This window comes from Oncorhynchus kisutch, linkage group LG15 (assembly GCF_002021735.2).
Source record: "Oncorhynchus kisutch isolate 150728-3 linkage group LG15, Okis_V2, whole genome shotgun sequence".
In the NCBI taxonomy this organism is placed as follows: Eukaryota; Metazoa; Chordata; class Actinopteri; order Salmoniformes; family Salmonidae; genus Oncorhynchus; species Oncorhynchus kisutch.
Window position 1 is genome coordinate 65556686 of NC_034188.2, and position 11984 is coordinate 65568669.

General features: G+C 42.7%; 1 protein-coding gene across 4 annotated transcripts; it reads right to left on the minus strand.

Moving 5' to 3' along the window:
- Window positions 1-429: 429 nt before the first annotated feature.
- LOC109906085 (ribosomal protein S6 kinase-related protein) lies at window positions 430-6491 on the minus strand. 4 transcript variants are annotated; one of them, XR_002257360.2, is made up of 11 exons: window positions 6329-6491; window positions 5278-5556; window positions 5067-5136; window positions 4884-4926; window positions 4677-4746; window positions 3924-4029; window positions 3093-3117; window positions 2478-2567; window positions 2300-2388; window positions 2030-2140; window positions 430-1911 (listed from the first exon to the last, which is right to left on the minus strand). XR_002257360.2 is itself a non-coding variant. In XM_020503747.2 (10 exons), the coding sequence occupies exons 6-10, from the start codon at window positions 3115-3117 to the stop codon at window positions 1609-1611; spliced, it is 618 nt and encodes a 205-aa protein (XP_020359336.1). In that variant the 5' UTR covers window positions 3924-4029; window positions 4677-4746; window positions 5067-5136; window positions 5278-5556; window positions 6329-6484; the 3' UTR covers window positions 430-1608. The 4 variants fall into 4 exon arrangements, 3 of the variants coding, with proteins under 3 accessions (XP_020359336.1, XP_020359335.1, XP_020359333.1); XM_020503747.2 differs by lacking the exon at window positions 4884-4926 and having other exon boundaries at window positions 6329-6484; XM_020503746.2 differs by having other exon boundaries at window positions 4677-4926; window positions 6329-6484.
- Window positions 6492-11984: the final 5493 nt, after the last annotated feature.

Consider the following 11984-nt stretch of genomic DNA (forward strand, 5'->3'; position numbering starts at 1 on the left):
ACTTTTCTAGGACATCTCACTTGTTCTAGTTATTTTATGGGACTTCTCCATCCCTCTCTCTATAATTGAGTCAGTGTGCTAGAGGTGTCCACCAATGTAAAGATGTGGGTCACTGGACTAACGCCACAGACATACTATACCAGACCTGTTTAAGACAAGGGCCTAAAGGGGAATTCAGTGTCAGACCGCAGAGAGAGAGAAGCCCACTAGACCTTCCTATTCAGGAGACATTTTAGCAAGATGACTGGGTCTTGTGCTTAGATTATATTTAGCCATCTCCATTGGGGCAGTAGCTATTTTTTTCTGTTTGAACCTAATTAAAACATTTAATGATTATGCTTTATCTGTTCTTTAATTTTCTGTCCTATTAAGGTTGCTCCCTTAAGGGTTTCTTGGTGTTTTACCAAATAGGTCACCATCACACTAAAGTCTGAGGAAAAGGTTGTCTTTATGTATCCAGTTGTAGTGTAATACAAATAATGTACAGTATGTGTTATTAACATAATATATGATATATGCCATTTAGCAGACGCGTTTATCCAAAAGGACTTGCAGTAGTGCATCATCCATACATTTTCATATGGGTGTCCAGGGCCCCACAGGACTCGAACCCATGACCGGGACGTTGCAACCTCCATGCTCTACCAACTGAACCACACAGATTTCAGGTGAAAAAACATTTGAGATTCCAAATGAATAATACGCTGTAAGATGTATACTTTTCTGTTGGTTACAATAAACTGAGAGCCTCCTCTTGTATTGTACTGGCTCAAACGTGTGTATGTTCTCTGCTGTCATGACTGATGATCAGGTGTCTGAAGTGACTCAGTCTCTATATCTGGAACAGCTAAAAACACCTAACCTAAAAAACCTGTGGAACTTATCAACTCTTTCTAACACTTCAAGTGGCTCCAAATAGAGGCTATGCATAAAGGTACCTATTTCCTTTGATATTTCTCCTAGTATATCATGACAGGAGACAACTCCATCATGAGTTCATAGGGGCTTTCATTTTTCAGATGTCACTGTGGTTGGGTAAAACACAACAACAGTTAGTGAAATCTAATGAGAGATGGGTATAGAGCAGGACTTTGTGAACAGTCAAAGACATTGTGATCACACACAACAGTCAATCAAATAATTAGATGGCCTAAGCAATCAAACCTACAGAATTAAATAAATACTTTGTTGAAAAATATGTGAAAGGATTTTCAGGAAAATAGAGATCTTCTTATACAAATGTAATAACAAAGGTAAAAGGTCAAACATGCAGGTGGTTGATCCACATGTGGAAAGTGCCATTTAGCAGAGCCTTGAGAGGCTTTGAGTTGCAGTACTCAATGGGAAATAGAAATGTTCTAAACCTTTTTTGGTAAGTGGTGGTTTTCAGTGCATTTAAGCTCATCTATAATTATCACCCCATTAAATCTGTATGCAAAGATGTATACAGAGGAAGAGAGGGAGCCAAATAGGCCATGTAAATAAAGAAAACATACAGGAGCTTTTTCACAACCATGTATCCATGTGGTACAAAATGTATATATCAAATACATGTCCATACTTGTTTCCACTACAGTCAGTATTGAGTCATAGTAGCACAGGCACATATCATGCACTAAAACCCTGAGCTGTAGCCAGAGTCGGGCTCAGGTCAATGTTGGCCAAAGTAGGTGACATGTCAGTGGAGCTGGTAGGGGAGTGGAGTATGTCACAGTCAAAGTTCTGGAAGCCGTCCATAGACAGGCCTCGCATGGCTATGGCTGGACGATCAGGATGGTTCTTCAGTTCTAGAATTAGTTCAACGGGTCTCTTCTGTAGCAGTTGAGAGTCAAAGGAAGTGCCACGGAAAAATGTCTGCCTTTGGAAGAGCTCCAGGCTACGCAGGCGATGAGCTGGGTTCTTGCATAGGAGCTAGAGTCACAAATAGGATAGAGAAAGAAATAAGAGCATTGAGAATTTGTTGATATTCTGTTTAAAAGGTAAATGTGTTTCCTAATCTGAGACAATCCAACTACACATGACCTCTAACCTCTGTGAGCAGAAGGGTCAGTGCAGGGTAGAAGGTCTTGGGCATGGAGTATGGGCAATCTATGACCTTTCTCAGCATGTTGGAGTGGTCTGGTTCTGGAGGCACAGGGAACTATGTAGGTGACAAGGACAGAATTAGCATCAACAACATCTCTAGATTTAGATTTGCAAGACAGGACTGAGCTCACAAAAATAAGTTAAACAACCTTTCTAACAAATATTAAATCATTACATATTCAGTTAAGATGATGAACTGTGGTGGTTACTGCACCTTTCCAGTCACCAATGAGAACAACAGAACCCCGAGAGACCACCAATCAGCAGCATGTCTGTAGGGACCCCCACTCAGGACTTCAGGAGCTGTTCAGACAGAGGACCATCACAGTGAGATTATAATATGTGCTTAATGTGTAGTAATCATTAACTTTGCCTGATCCCATGCATCTCACCCATGTATTGGATTGTCCCACAAATTGTAAATGCTCTTGCGCCCTGCTCAAGACGGCGAGAGAGTCCAAAGTCAGTTAAACGCAGATGACCTGCATCAAATAGATACAGTAGTATTTTATGTACAGTACTTCACAAATCCAATTCTGGTTGTTCTACCTGTCTAATACGAAGTTTAAATTAGTTTCACTATAGAACTATATCTTCCATACAACAACAATCCTGAAGTGTCAACTTTATTATAAGGCCCTCTAGTGTTCTCTTATATTTTATTGTAGTAGAAAGTAAACTAAACCCTAAGTAAAATGTATGCATGTGTAAAAGACATCACACTGCTTGCTTAGCGGGGACCACTTGCTCCCGATTTGGCCCATACCTGGCGCCAACTCAGGATCTCTGCCTCACAAACACATGTGACAGTCCTCCCTCAAGCGCCTCAGCCAATCGCGCCACCTCAAATGATAGCTAATGAGGTGGTGCAAGCGGGACACTTAAGGCTGAGGAGTACGTTTCACACATCCCCATGTGCTACACATGCATGACTAAGTCACTTTGGATAAAAGTGTCTGCTAAATGGCATATATTATATATATATATATTATTTTAGCCAGCATTACCTTGGTCAGACAGGACATTCTCCATCTAAAAAATCCAGAATAATCAGATGATTATAATCTTTTCTGTGAAGTTATAAATATATGTTATTTAGATACAAGAATGCATAAATTATGTATAAAGTATAATGTTCATTATCAAAACAAATGTTAATACTTTCACATCCCTATGCATGATCCCAAAGTTGTGAAGGAAACCTACCAATCGGGGACACACATTATAATCCAAGTAAAGGTGAAACTTAAACAATGATTTTGTCAGGATTGTTCAGGTTTTGGTCACTAGATGCCCCCATTGTGCTTTTTGACCCTTTTGTTTTTCCCTTGTTCTAGTTATTAGTTGCACCTGTGCCTCATTTCCCTTGAATGTATTTAAACACTTAGTGTTCCTCAGTTCTTTGCTCTGTGTTTGTATGTTAGCACCCAGCCATGCTGTGAACTTTTTGTTTCTCTAGTTGGATTTTCTTGAGGTACTCTGGTTTTGTTCTTGTTTATTTTTTATTATTCTTTTGAGGTTTGTTTTTTCCCTGCTGTTCTTACCACTTTGTGGATTTTCCTTGTGTCTTGGAGGATATACATTTTTTCTCTTGGAATTACTTTTGACGTTGTGGATTTATATTTTTGCCTGAAGATGTTTTCCTTTTTCTTTATTAAATCACTGTCTCTAGTACTGCTGTGTCTGCCTCATCTTCTGGGTTCTGCCCACTATTAGTGGCTCAGTTTACTAAGTGACTGTTTCTCACACCGGAGACCTGAGTTCGGAACCGGGTCCTGACAGATTTCATACACATTTTGCAGAACTATATTGTGCATATACACTTGAGGGACACTCACCCAAAGTACAGGCTAGCTCTGCAGCAAACACCCGAGCCTCATCCTCCCCAAACTAGCCCTTCAGTAACCAGTAGGTATACAGGTCTCCAGTACTGCAGTATTCACACTGTGGGAAGACAGACACAGTCACACACAATTATCCATCTTAGTAACAAGGATATGTACAGTACACTGATCCAGGGCTGGGACTAGATGACCCCTGATAAAACACAAGCACTTGAAAAGGAAGGAGCAATGGAGGAGAGAAGCAACAGGAAAAAATTTCATTGTCGGAAGTCACACAGTGGCAAGTTTTTTAAGGCTGGGGGAAGCGTGAGAGGGGAAAGGGGTTATGTTGGGTAAGGAGATGTGTGTCAGTCAGAGACAAATTAACTAAAATATGCCTTTATCCACTAATAAGGGTGTTATTAATAAATCAAAGGAAGGGGAAACCAGTTCAGAGGCCACAGGATTGTATGCTACACCCTGAAATCTCAGCAGTATAATTATTCAGATGAGTCATGGGGCTCAAACTGAGGGAGACAACACTAAATAGCAGCAAGGCCAGTCAATGCCATAGTAGACGCTCCTGCTAGGGAGAGTGAGACAAACCACTGGTTGAATTAATGTTGTTTCCACGACATTTCAATGAAACTACATTGATCCAATGCTTCCCAGTGGGAAGCTCCTACGTGAGACACAGGGCGGGTAAAGAGAGGAGAGGATAAAACAAAGGGGAAGGAGGGATCTAGTTAGATCACATTAGTCACTCACTAATGAAGAGGTGACGCTGGGTCTGCTAGCAATCCTGCAGATTGTGGAGGAATGGGTGGCTGACCTGCCGCTGCAACACAACAGGCAACACACAACAGCAGCAACAAGTGTGGATGTCAGCAAAGACACTCAGTAGAACAATGTGATTTAGGAGGGATCTGAATGCAACCAGGTATCTTGAATGATGGTAAAGGTTGTTTTTCTTACAGCAAAAGCTCCATGGGACCATGCTTCTTGTTGCACAGAAGTTCTTAGGGATAATTGGCATAGTCATTATTAGAGCTCAGTGATTCATTGTTTCCAGCATGTTATCCCCTAAACTAAGTCAGACCCTAAGCTAAAGCCTGCTCAGGATAGCAGCTTCACAGGTCATCCTGCAGTGTGACCTACCTGAATTGATGACCTCCTCCTTTGACTGTTCCAGGACCCTATGCTTCAGTATCTCAGACTTGGATAAAACCTGTAGAGCAACACAATATAAGAACATTAAATACAGTGGAAATAGAATAAACTAGATGTCAATTGATGAGTTCATTAGATCTGCTAAAAACATTGATAACATCTGTGGTCCAAGTGCTCAATGCAAATTAAGGAGGACTACCTGGAAATGGTCTTGCCCCGGGAATTTAGGGTGTGGGAACTCAGGCAGAAAGATAGAGATTAAGCCAGGGAGAGGCCACTCCATGACAGGCTTCTGAGGACTGTCTCCTGGGAGGAGGAGGGCCTCAGGGATTGGGGCTCCACTGCCGAGCACCATGCACTGTGTTGCCAGACCAGGTGGGCCAAGGTGGCGAATTCCGTCAGCAAAGGATATTCCCATATTGGAGACAAGGCCATGCCAGGCTTGATAGCGTCGTCTCTCTTGGCTTGATGCCTGTCTCTACATTGAGGACAGTGGCTTTCTAATTAGTGATGGCTCTAATTATACGTTTTGCTGTGTGCAGCAAGTAACTACAATTAAATGTCAAACATCTCGAGGTTACTTACTGGCATATGCCACACTAGAATCATGCAGGAGTAAATCAGCATTGGATAGAGGAGATACTGTATCATATGAAACCGAAAATGTGCCAACATGCCAAATAAACAAACGAATATTGAAGACATTCATTAATGATATTTTCATGTAGACGATCTGAGTCCAGTCTGTTTGAATTGCTTTTAGTACATTCTACTCCAGGCACAACAACAAGAGAAGTTCACAGCAGACACAGTGAGCCACTCCCCAGTCCCTTTTAATAGAACTCCCCACAGACCAGTAGTTTCCTTGCATTAAAAACAGCTCAGTGCACTCATTACATACTGGCCAGTTCCATGTGCCTCTGAAATTTCATTGTAAGACATACTTTAAATTGTATTTAAAAACACATTTTTCTGTTTACGTACATTTCATTAATCTGTTTATTATTCGAATACATATCCATACATTTAAAACTTTTCAAATATATAGGCGCTCATCACCTGTTTCTATTCGCTGCACGCAGAAACGTACATGTATCCATATATCAATATTGTTGCGAGCCTCCTATATAAATGTATCACTTATGTAGATCAGAGTGTAGATTAATTAGTAGGCTAAAGCAGTATACTGCGCAAACTGTCTAAAAATCTGATAACTTCATAGGTGTAGGCTACGTCTGAAGATATCTTACCTTTTACTTGAGTCGCTGCCCATCACATTATATGGTAAGCCTCGATCAACCCCACATTACTATTTTCTATTATCTTTTACACTGCGGTGCAAAACATCGAGTGCACCTTGCTGACCCGCCATGACCGAGCGGCGCGCGGGATATGATCATCATCTATAGCAACGAATGATATCCTCTCATTCGATGTTATTCTGCAGAAGGCGAAGTTCCGCTCCAGTTGAGCCTGTCATATGAACGATCACTGGAAATAACAGCTAAAACCAAAACTCGACATTTCTGCTACACATCTATTAACAATTACGAAATCAATTACAAGTTGACGGTGTAGTGAACTTGAGAACATACATGACACATTCAGCTAAAAGAGACATTAGAACATTTTATTGACAAACATAGTTACATGCATGGTGATAAGAAAAAGCGTTAAAGAAACAACTCACTTCATTGAGCTATAATAAATGTTTCTTGAAATATTTAGACAGAAATAATTGACATCTTGCACTTCAAGGAAGATGTAATTGAATAATAAACTAAGGTGTTGGTACAGCTGTACCCAGTTGCACAGGGCGGGGTCGAGACCCAGGGTCTCGAGCTTGATGACGAGCTTGGAGGGTACTATGGTGTTAAATGCCGAGCTGTAGTCGATGAACAGCATTCTCACATAGGTATTCCTCTTGTCCAGGTGGGTTAGGGCAGTGTGCAGTGTGGTTGAGATTGCATCGTCTGTGGACCTATTTGGGCGGTAAGCAAATTGGAGTGGGTCTAGGGTGTCAGGTAGGGTGGAGGTGATATGGTCCTTGACTAGTCTCTCAAAGCACTTCATGATGACGGAAGTGAGTGCTTACGGGGCGTTAGTCGTTTAGCTCAGTTACCTTAGCTTTCTTGGGAACAGGAACAATGGTGGCCCTCTTGAAGCATGTGGGAACAGCAGACTGGGATAGGGATTGATTGAACATGTCCGTAAACACACCAGCCAGCTGGTCTGTGCATGCTCTGAGGGCGCAGCTGGGGATGCCGTCTGGGCCTGCAGCCTTGCGAGGGTTAACACGTTTAAATGTTTTACTCACCTCCGCTGCAGTGAAGGAGAGGCCGCATGTTTTGGTTGCAGGCCGTGTCAGTGACACTGTATTGTCCTCAAAGTGGGCAAAAAAATTATTTAGTCTGCCTGGGAGCAAGACATCTGGGTCCGTGACGGGGCTGGTTTTCTTTTTGTAATCCGTGATTGACTGTAGACCCTGCCACATACCTCTTGTGTCTGAGCCATTGAATTGAGATTCTACTTTGTCTCTATACTGAGGCTTAGCTTGTTTGATTGCCTTGCGGAGGGAATAGCTACACTGTTTGTATTCGGTCATATTTCCGGTCACCTTGCCCTGATTAAAAGCAGTGGTTCGTGCTTTCAGTTCGCGAATGCTGCCATCAATCCACGGTTTCTGGTTTGGGAATGTTTTAATCGTTGCTATGGGAACGACATCTTCAACGCATGTTCTAATGAACTCTCACACCGAATCAGCGTATTCGTCAATGTTGTTGTCTGACGCAATACGAAACATATCCCAGTCCACGTGATGGAAGCAGTCTTGGAGTGTGGAATCAGATTGGTCGGACCAGCGTTGAACAGACCTCAGCGTGGGAGCTTCTTGTTTTAGTTTCTGTCTGTAGGCAGGGATCAACAAAATGGAGTCGTGGTCAGCTTTTCCGAAAGGAGGGCGGGGCAGGGCCTTCTATGCGTCGCGGAAGTTAGAATAGCAGTGATCCAAGGTTTTGCCAGCCCTGGTTGCGCAATCGATATGCTGATACAATTTAGGGAGTCTTGTTTTCAGATTAGCCTTGTTAAAATCCCCAGCTACAATGAATGCAGCCTCAGGATGTATGGATTCCAGTTTGCAAAGAGTCAAATAAAGTTTGTTCTGCTTGGGGGGGAATATATACGGCTGTGATTATAATCGAAGAGAATTCCCTTGGTAGATAATGCAGTCGACATTTGATTGTGAGGAATTCTAAATCAGGTGAACAGAAGGACTTGAGTTCCTGTATGCTTTTGTGACCACACCATGTCTTGTTAGCCATAAGGAATACGCGCCCGCCCCTCTTACCAGAAAGATGTTTGTTTCTGTCGGCGCGATGCGTGGAGAAACCAGCTGGCTGCACCGACTCCGATAGCGTCTCTCCAGTGAGCCATGTTTCCGTGAAGCAAAGAACGTTACAGTCTCTGATGTCCCTCTGGAATGCTACCCTTGCTCGGATTTCCGCCCCCAGGTGGTGAGGGTAGGCAACAATATCTCCACCCCGCTGATCCTCAACACTGGGGCCCCACAAGGGTGCGTTCTGAGCCCTCTCCTGTACTCCCTGTTCACCCACGACTGCGTGGCCACGCACGCCTCCAACTCAATCATCAAGTTTGCGGACAACACAACTGTGGTAGGCTTGATTACCAACAACGACGAGACGGCCTACAGGGAGGAGGTGAGGGCCCTCGGAGTGTGGTGTCAGGAAAATAACCTCACACTCAACGTCAACAAAACTAAGGAGAGGATTGTGGACTTCAGGAAACAGCAGAGGGAACAGCCAGCTATCCACATCGATGGAACAGTAGTGGAGAGGGTAGCAAGTTAAGTTCCTCGGCATACACATCACAGACAAACTGAATTGGTCCACCCACACAGACAGCATCGTGAAGAAGGCGCAGCAGCGCCTCTTCAACCTCAGGAGGCTGAAGAAATTCCGCTTGTCACCAAAAGCACTCACAAACTTCTACAGATGCACAATCGAGAGCATCCTTGCGGGCTGTATCACCACCTGGTACGGCAACTGCTCCGCCCACAACCGTAAGGCTCTCCAGAGGGTAGTGAGGTCTGCACAATGCATCACCGGGGGCAAACTACTGCTCCGCCCACAACCGTAAGGCTCTCCAGAGGGTAGTGAGGTCTGCACAACGCATCACCAGGGGCAAACTACCTGCCCTCCAGGACACCTACACCACCCGATGTTACAGGAAGGCCATAAAGATCAAGGACAACAACCACCCGAGCCACATCCTGTTCACCCCGCTATCATCCAGAAGGCGAGGTCAGTACAGGTGCATCAAAGCTGGGACCGAGAGACTGAAAAACAGCTTCTATCTCAAGGCCATCAGACTGTTAAACAGCCACCACTAACATTGAGTGGCTGCTGCCAACACACTGACTCAACTCCAGCCACTTTAATAATGGGAATTGATGGGAAATGTAAAATATATCACTAGCCACTTTAAACAATGCTACCTAATATAATGTTTACATACCCTACATTATTAATCTCATATGTATACGTAAATACTGTACTCTATATCATCTACTGCATCTTTATGTAATACATGTATCACTAGCCACTTTAACTATGCCACTTTGTTTACATACTCATCTCATATGTATATACTGTACTCGATACCATCTACTGTATCTTGCCTATGCCGCTCTGTACCATCACTCATTCATATATCTTTATGTACATATTCTTCATCCCCTTATACACACAAGTGTAAGACAGTAGTTTTGGAATTGTTAGTTAGATTACTTGTTGGTTATTACTGCATTGTCGGAACTAGAAGCACAAGCATTTCGCTACACTCGCATTAACATCTGCTAACCATGTGTATGTGACAAATAAAATTTGATTTGATTTGTAATTTTAAATAATTAACATGGTTATAAAAATATCGGAAATACTTTGCTTAATTAAAAAGAGCTGTATTGTTAAAATTACTAAACATTACGGAGACAAGCTGCAACAACATTACTTTTGCAGAGCCTATCAAAGCTGTAAATGCCATCAAATATAAAACAAGGACATATTTTTGCTGCTTGGTTGTGATATATTGCACAGATATGCTGAGGCACTACAGTGTAAAACAGAAGTCTGCTGTGGCATACAGTGGGGCAAAAAAGTATTTAGTCAGCCACCAATTGTGCATGTTCTCCCACTTAAGATGAGAGGCCTGTCATTTTCATCATAGGTACATTTCAACTATGGCAGACATAATGAGCAAAAAAATCCAGATAATCCCATTGTAGGATTTTGAATGAATTTAATGACAGGCCTCTGAATTTGCAAAATATGGTGGAAAATAAGTATTTGGTCAAAAACAAAAGTTTATCTCAATACTTTGTTATATACCCTTTGTTGGCAATGACAGAGGTAAAACGTTTTCTGTAAGTCTTCACAAGGTTTTCACACACTGTTGCTGGTATTTTGTCCCATTCCTCCATGCAGATCTCCTCTATAGCAGTGATGTTTTGGGGCTGTTGCTGGGCAACACGGACTTTCAACTCCCTCCAAAGATTTTCTATGGGGTTGAGATCTGTAGACTGGCTAGGCCACTCCAGGACCTTGAAATGCTTCTTATGAAGCCACTCCTTCGTTGCCCAGGCGGTGTGTTTGGGATCATTGTCATGCTGAAAGACCCAGCCACGTTTCATCTTCAATGCCCTTGCTGATGGTAGGCTTTGTTACTTTGGTCCCAGCTCTCTGTAGGTCATTCACTAGGTCCCCCCGTGTGGTTCTGGGATTTTTGCACCGCTCTTGTGATCATTATGACCCCACGGTGTGAGATCTTGCATGGAGCCCCAGATCGAGGGAGATTATCAGTGGTCTTGTATGTCTTCCATTTCCTAATAATTGCTCCCACAGTTGATTTCTTCAAACCAAGCTGCTTACCGATTGCAGATTCTGTCCTCCCAGCCTGGTGCAGGTCTACAATTTTGTTTTTGGTGTCCTTTGACAGCTCTTTGGTCTTGGCCATAGTGGAGTTTGGAGTGTGGCTGTTTGAGGTTGTGGACAGGTGTCTTTTATACGGATAACAAGTTCAAACAGGTGCCATTAATACAGGTAATGATTGGAGGACAGAGGAGCCTCTTAAAGAAGAAGTTACAGGTCTGTGAAAGCCAGAAATCTTGCTTGTTTGTAGCTTGTCTTATTTTCCACCATAATTTGCAAATAAATTCATAAAAAATCCTACAATGTGATTTTCTGGAAAAAAAAGTATCGTTGAAGTGTACCTATGATGAAAATTACAGGCCTCTCATCTTTTTAAGTGGGAGAACTTGCACAATTGGTGGCTGACTAAATACTTTTTTGCCCCACTGTATATGTTGTCGGGGAAGTCTCATGCAGGATACAAAATGATATACACTGCTCAAAAAAATAAAGGGAACACTAAAATAACACATCCTAGATCTGAATGAATGAAATATTCTTATTAAATACTTTTTTCTTCACATAGTTGAATGTGCTGACAACAAAATCACACAAAAATTATCAATGGAAATCAAATTTATCAACCCATGGAGGTCTGGATTTGGAGTCACACTCAAAATTAAAGTGGAAAACCACACTACAGGCTGATCCAACTTTGATGTAATGTCCTTAAAACAAGTCAAAATGAGGCTCAGTAGTGTGTGTGGCCTCCACGTGCCTGTATGACCTCCATACAACACCTGGGCATGCTCCTGATGAGGTGGCGGATGGTTTCCTGAGGGATCTCCTCCCAGACCTGGACTAAAGCATCCGCCAACTCCTGGACAGTCTGTGGTGGATGGAGCGAGACATGATGTCCCAGATGTCCTCAATTGGATTCAGGTCTGGGGAACGGGTGGGCCAGTCCATAGCATCAATGCCT

Coding starts and splice junctions, on each gene's coding strand:
- LOC109906085 (XM_020503747.2), bottom strand. CDS start 3,117: ATGGAGAATGTCCTGTCTGACCAAG. Junction 2,568..3,092: donor GAATGTCCTGTCTGACCAAG/GTAATGCTGGCT, acceptor TATTTGATGCAG/GTCATCTGCGTTTAACTGAC. Junction 1,912..2,029: donor TGACCCTTCTGCTCACAGAG/GTTAGAGGTCAT, acceptor TTGTGACTCTAG/CTCCTATGCAAGAACCCAGC.